The sequence below is a fragment of the Cardiocondyla obscurior genome, linkage group LG27 (assembly GCF_019399895.1).
Source record: "Cardiocondyla obscurior isolate alpha-2009 linkage group LG27, Cobs3.1, whole genome shotgun sequence".
Lineage (NCBI taxonomy): Eukaryota > Metazoa > Arthropoda > Insecta > Hymenoptera > Formicidae > Cardiocondyla > Cardiocondyla obscurior.
The window spans coordinates 122405-129871 of NC_091890.1; the positions used below are offsets into that span (position 1 = coordinate 122405).

The following is a 7467-nucleotide window of genomic DNA, read 5'->3' on the forward strand; positions in this document are numbered from 1 at the left end:
GATGTCGAAAGGCTGACAAGACGGATTCTTGAGCTCAGCAGATTCCAACAGTTTGGTAATCTGCTGAGTTGTGTGTAAAAATGTATCGCGCGTGGTGGTCAATGACCAGCGTGCGCTGTCGGGTTACAACAATGTGTTGGTTTGTGTATTTGTTAAAGTGTTGAGTTGTGTGGTGTGTGATGAAATATTATTATTTGCAGAAAAAAGTGATTTTATTTCCTGGACGTCATCTGCTACTGTGCCACTGATGGTGCGCTGCGTGCTTGCATTCTGCTTTTTCTTCTTTGTCACGGTCACGGGAGCTTCATCCGAGGAAGTAGTTTCGTACCGTGACGGCTTGTTGATGACACGTTTTGGTCGCTCATCTATCTTTAAGTAAAATAATGTGTATTGTTTAACTCTCAATTTCTAGTTTACACACAATTAATAATAGTGATATTAACTGTTGTTTTATTTTCCAAAAATAATAGTTAATATAATATATAAAGTAATTACTCTTCTCATGAATTAATCGTCCATCAAACAATATTAAATGAGATTATCTCGTTACGTTAATGAACAAAATATTTCATATAATAGATAAAAGATGAGTTTTGCGCACGCAAATTTCTCTCATTTTCAGACATAACTCAGCAAACACAATGTAACGTACATGTTAATTTTGTTAGTTATACCTTCCTACTCAATAACGTAACTATTATAAAACACATGTGTTTTATAACGGTTACGTTATTGAGTAGGAAATTACAACTAATTAACATGTACGTTACATTGTGTTTGCTGGGAACCTTATTTCTCTAACAGATAACCTGTGTACCGGTTTTCGCGAAATTAATGATTAAATATTAATAACTGAAAAATACTAGAAAGTTACCTCCATGTTTTTTGACATTATATATCGCTCGTTTAGAATTAATTCTTCGCCACGTGTTTGCCCAGAGGCAGACTACAGTCAGCTACGGTTTAACTCAGAAGAATCCAGATTCCAGACTAAACACGTGCTAAACTTGGAATAGAACTGCAATTTATTGCACTTGAGGTTTGTTCTCTGTACTTCTGTAGCTGCATTAGTAATCTTAGTTATTTCTTTCTTTCTAATGTGTAGAGAAAAAGATAACCTGTGAACTAGTGCAGGCAGTTCAGCTACAAAGAACAAACTAGCTGTACTAATCTGCACTTTTTCAGCGCTACTTACGCAAGTTTTAGCGCCCGTTTCGGTCTTTCTGAGTTCAACCGTCGCCAAGGCAAGGTTAACAAAGAAGTCCTGTAACCATTCGCAGCAAGTATTATACGAAAGCTATCGAGTTGATTTTCAGTATCTGTGAGATCAGATTATAACATTATTTATTAATAGTCTATAACAAGCACATCAATATGAATAAAAATATTAAAACGTCAATTTCGCGGAAAGTGGTACATCGATTATTTGTTAGGCAGAGAAGTAGAGTTATGGCAGAAATTAGAAGAAATTTGCGTACACAAAATAATTGTAACAATATTAGTGTCGTTAATAATTGCGTTAATGTTACACACACCGGAACTAACAATAGTTTTGATCCATCAACATTAAATATTTCATTAGATATTCCTGAGATCCGGAATGACGTTGACGTAGAAGATTGTAATACATCTGATTCTTCATCAAGTCATGTTTCTGAAAGGAATGATGACTTCTCATTATTTTTTGAATGTTCGAATGAAGTTCCTTTCAGTGAACGCTTAGCGTCTTGTTTCATAGATAACAATATAACTCACGTTCAAGGTAATAACATTTTGGCTCTTCTAAAAACTCATTCTTGCTTATCTAGCTTACCAAAAGATGTTAGAACACTTCTTGGTACCCCAAGAAATCGTGCCATAATTTCTTTTGTAGAACCAGGGGAATATCTACATTTTTATATAGAAAGTAAACTCATTGAAAGTCTTTTAAATTATTCAATAGAAACGGTTTCATATTTAGAATTAGATTTCAATACAGATGGTTGTAATTTAGACAAAACGAGTACAATTCATATCTGGCCTATCCAAGCCAGAATTGTAAATTTACAGCACATAAAACCAATAGTTTTAAAGATTTATAAAGGTGCTCAAAAACCAGGTAATGCTAAAATGTTTTTTGAAAAATTTGTTAGGGATATCAAAACAATTATATCCAATGGAGGAATAACTTTTCGTAATAAAAAAGTGGAAATTCGTTTGAGATGTTTTATAGCTGATGCACCTGCTTGTGCTTTTATTTTAAATCATCGTGGTCATATGTCGAGTAAACCATGTTCTAAATGTAAAGTTTCCGGTACATATGTTGAAGGTCGTAGTATTTTTAATGGAATCAATCATTCTCTTCGAATGGACGAAGAATATCTCACGCGTGTAGATGATGATCATCATAAAGAAGGTGAAAGCCCATTATCGTTGCTTCCGATAAGAATAGTTACACAAGTTCCATTTGAATATATGCATTTGGTATATTTAGATGTAGTAAAAAAGCTTTTATCTGCATGGGTGTGTGGAAATTATTCACGGATATCTAAGTTGTCAGGGAGAAATTTATCCATTATTAATGCAAGGTTAAATGTACTCGCAAAATATTGTCCTTTAGATTTTGTTAGACGTCCTAGGTCTCTTTCTAACTTTTCTAAATTTAAAGCCACTGAATTTCGACAATTTTTATTGTACACTGGGCCAGTCGTTCTGTACGGTTTGTTACATGAAGAGTTGTACAAGCACTTTTTATTTTTGCACGCTGCATTCAGAGCTCTAATTTTAAAATCACCATCGGCCCAACATCTCACTTTCGCAGAGCTTGCGTTGCAAAAATTTGTTCTTCGTAGTGCTAATCTCTATGGTCTCACTTTTATTACGTATAATGTTCACGGTCTTCTCCATATCACCGATGATGTTAGACGTTTTGGAAATGTAGATTTATTTTCTGCATTTCCTTATGAAAATAATATGTCTATTTTTAAAAAATTCTGTCGAAAACCGGGCTTACCGTTGCAACAATTCTACAATAGAATGGTAGAGATTCAAAAACACGGAACCAATATGAGTAACATAAATAATAAATCTTTGTCTATTCGCACATATTTAATGCATAATAATGATACCAATTGTCTTCGATATCGTCGCATTAATTTTAATAACATATCGCTAGGAATAGATACACGGAACAAATGTTGCATTTTATATGATGACTCAATCTGCATAATTAAGGACATTTCGATGCGCAATAATTCTTATAAATTAACTGTCCAACAATATTTAGATGTTGAAGATTTTTATGATGTCGGTTTAAAATCCTCGGTCTTTTAATTCTATAAATGTACTAACTTAAGTAATCAAACATTTAACGTTTCTTTAAACGACATTCGAGCAAAGTGTTATAGGATGCTCTTTTGGAGTCGTACATCTATAGACGATAGCGATACTGAGAAAAACGATCAATTACCAACAACATTTATTGTCGCTGTAATAATTCACAGTGAATTAACGTAGTTGTCTTCTCGACTTGATGGTAAGTTTTCCCGACTTATTAGTAAGAGGTTTAATATTCAACAAATAACTTTAACGTTTTGTTTAAGTACGTTATAAATATTATATTTAGAAGCTGGAAACTTACCATTTAAATTGTAACTTTTCAGATGCAACGTGCCGCAATCTACATTTCGAGAGACCACAACGTTCAGAGTTTCAGCGCCAGATGCAAATCACTTTCAAAACGGCGAAAGAGCGGCACAGACATCGGCAGCGTAACCATCAGCGGAGACCAGCGGAGACCAGCGATCGGCCGAGCAACCCAGCGAGACTTATGGAATGACGACCATGCCGAATCAGAAGAGGAACAAGATCAAGAATCACAAGATTGTTTTTAGATTATAAATTAAGGTATGATACGTATATATAAACCTTACGTTTAACGCCTTACCTGAAATATGTATATAAAAATGTAAAAATATTTTTATTTACAGACACATTAACACTAAGGACGATCGGCGCGGGAATATTTGAAGAATAATGGACTACGAGGAAAAACCATTCGCAGGATTGTGCCAGGATTCACGGGAACAATGAGGGACCTTCAAAATTTTATTTTTTTCAGTTTTTATAGATAGTTTGAATTGGATCAAAGTCATATTTATAATTAACCTACTAGTTACGGCGATAACAACGGAATTAACTGGCAATTAATTCCGTTGTAATTAGCGTGTTGTTTGGTTAATTATACTGTTGACTTTGACCCGATTCGAACCTTCTACAGAAAAGTTAATCATCTGTTTCAGCATACTTGTATTTACCGGGACAATGTGCACAACGTTTTACATTCTAGGAACGAAGCATTGGAGAGGTTCTCCAATTAAAAACAAACGGCACTTTTCAGTGCCTATTTTTAACGATTTGGCGGTTGAAATCTCTAAGGATGCGATATCTATTTGCAACTTGTTTAAAATTGATTATACATATATATATAAACTTTGAAACAAAACAAAGTTTTAAAATTGACTTTTATTTATTTTGTATTTAATTTCTAATATAATTATATTGTTTTGTCTGCACAGGTATAATACACTCACCTCTGCGGTGGAAGGATGCCATGTCTACACGAAACCATGCAACTTTTAATATCAAATATAAAATTTAATGAAACATATATAATATTTTATGCATATATGTAATGTTAATTATATACTTAATTCTTAATTGTAATTTTGTAATTATACTTACCGTTATTATTTTATATATTATATGTATAATGTACATACAAATGTACATTTATAATAAAATTAATTCTATTGAAATAAGTAATCTCAAATGCAAGCATACATTTTTGCCATCAAATTACCATTGAAACTTTAGCGCCAAGACTTGCTCGCTGCTTGACATCAATTTGCCGCGGGCTTTTGTCGTCAAAACTTGCTCGATATTTGACGACAATTTGCCGTTGGGATTTTGGCGCCAAGATTTGCTCCCTGCTTGGCGTCAATTTGCATCATGTCTTTGTCGGTAAGATTGCGAGCTATTTGGTACCAATTTACCGTGCCGCTTTTTCGCTAATACTTGCGAACTGTTTGGTACCAATTTGCATGGCGTTTTTATCGTCAAGACTTGCGAGCTGTTTGACGCAAATTATACATAAAACTTTACTACCTATTTGCTTTCATTTTAACGTCAATAATATGCGCATGTTTTGCTGCATATTTGGTAACAATTTGTCAACAACGTTTCTAAAGACAAACTTTTGTTACATAATTGCTCCCTTTTTGTCGCCAAAACTTGTAGCAAGTACGTAGCATTATTTGCTCGAACAGATATTGCTATCTGGGTATATATTAAGACACAAACTTATTATTCTAAACAAAATTATATTTACAGATTAACACGAGAAGCTGCTAGACAATTGTGTGAAGATTTATTGCCCTATATTCCTTCTGAAACAAGAGCAACAGCAGTTCCTCCTCATTGTAAAGTATGTATATATTGTAATTGATATATATATATTTATAATTATTAAATATGTTATATATATTATCTATAAATTTTTTTTTTTTTCACAGATTTTTGCTTGTTTTAATTTTTTTGCTTCTGGATCATATCAGCGTCGCGTGGGCCAAGACTTTCTGTCGAGTATGTGTCAAGCTTCGGTATCTGGAGCTATTCACAGCGTTGTCGAAGCACTAAATAATATTATGAATCGTTGGATAAAGTTTCCGACTGATTATTTTGATATTAAACACGTTAAACAACAGTAAGTTTGTAATAAACTAAAGATAATAGTATAGCTTTATTTATTATATAATATAACTTTTATTATGTTTACAATAATTACATTTTAGATTTTTGATTCACTGCAATTTTCCTGGAGTAATTGGCGCGGTGGATGGTACACACATCGCAATATTTCCGCCAAATAAAGAAAGGGAGCATTTGTACATTAATCGTAAATTGTTCCACTCATTAAATGTTATGCTGGTCAGTATAATTAGTAAAAAGCACAAGCAATTTAATTAGTAATTCAATTAATTTATGTATTACATTTATGTATTACTTTTTTTTTTAGATAAGTGACTACAATGGAAAGATACTTGCAGTGAACAGTTTTCATGGAGGAAGAACTCATGACTCACGAGTGTGGAACGCCTCCATAATTTCAACACATTTACGACAACAATATTTAAATGGACAACAAAATTGTTGGTTATTAGGTATAACAAACATATTTTTAACATTAATATTACTTTATACATATATAATTTATAAATTAAATATTATTTTATGTATGTTATATTTTAAAGAAGATTCAGGATATCCCTTGTTGCCGTATTTGATGACACCGAAATTGAGACAAATTCCCGGAACACCTTCTGCTCGATATACAGAGGCTCATGTAACAGCACGTTGTAGCATAGAAAGAGCAATTGGAATGCTAAAAGGACGGTGGAGGTGTTTAAGAAAAGAAAGGGATCTACACTATTCGCCTGAATTTGCTGGTAAAATTTATATTAATATATACATTCGCTCGCATATGTGTAAATATTTTTTAATCTTTATACCTTATTTTTAATTTTTTAACTTTGTAATTATAATAATTTCAGCTCTTATTGTCAATGCGTGTTGTGTAGTACAGAATGTAGCAAAATTTTTCAATGTGCACCAACCGGAAATATATTTAGATGAAATGGACAGAGAAGAAGCAAATAATGCAATAGCGGACGATAGAGATTTAATTAATAATGGAAACGTAGTCCGAGAACATATTATAAACACGTATTTTAATTGAAGATAAAACTTATTTAAATTAAACTTTATTTAGATTTATTTAACAACAAATTAAAATTATGTAACAAATTAAACAATTAAACAATTGAACAAATTAAAACTATGTAACAATTATTTTGACAATTCTAATACACTTCTAATTTTCTGTAGTTCCACCAGAATACCTTTATGAACTTCTAATATTTCTTTTTGAACGGCAACTTCCTCTTTTTTTAATTTTAATTTTCTTTCTTGAAAATTTAATAATTTTTCTGTAGCCGTCTGCATTGTTGTTTGTTCTGAAATATATATATAAGGTGTTTATTTTCTCCTCAGAGGTACACCGGGACTTTCGCTTCCCCAATTTTCTGTTTACAGTTTACAGTTAAAATATATCTTCAAACTTCATTCTTATCTCTAAACTATTTCTACTTTTATAATCTTCTTTCTTCTTACAGCCGTTTCCTGAAAGTAAAAACTTATATCTACGCCTTTTTCCTATTCTATTACCTACGCGTCGAGAGAGAGAGAGATCACACCTCCATTCATACTTTACATTGTTTTGCCTTAATTCTACCTTAAATTCTATCTTTGGACCCCCGCTTCCGACGCTTTTTCTTTCATACTTTCAATCACTCCTATTTTTTTCCCTTGTTCTTTCCAAATTTTTCAACCAATCTATCCCCCTTCCTTCCCCTCCCAGAATTTCCTCCA

The 7467-nt window shown here is 32.6% G+C and overlaps 2 protein-coding genes across 2 annotated transcripts; both read left to right on the top strand.

Moving 5' to 3' along the window:
* Window positions 1–1449: 1449 nt before the first annotated feature.
* On the top strand, window positions 1450–3497 carry LOC139112134 (uncharacterized). Its single transcript, XM_070672950.1, has one exon. It carries the CDS (start codon window positions 1450–1452, stop codon window positions 3310–3312), a length of 1863 nt encoding a protein of 620 aa, XP_070529051.1. The 3' UTR covers window positions 3313–3497.
* A 2080-nt stretch (window positions 3498–5577) lies between these two features.
* On the top strand, window positions 5578–7126 carry LOC139112135 (putative nuclease HARBI1). Its single transcript, XM_070672951.1, has 4 exons — window positions 5578–5743; window positions 5832–5967; window positions 6056–6200; window positions 6291–7126. The coding sequence occupies exons 1-4, from the start codon at window positions 5625–5627 to the stop codon at window positions 6557–6559; spliced, it is 669 nt and encodes a 222-aa protein (XP_070529052.1). The 5' UTR covers window positions 5578–5624; the 3' UTR covers window positions 6560–7126.
* Window positions 7127–7467: the final 341 nt, after the last annotated feature.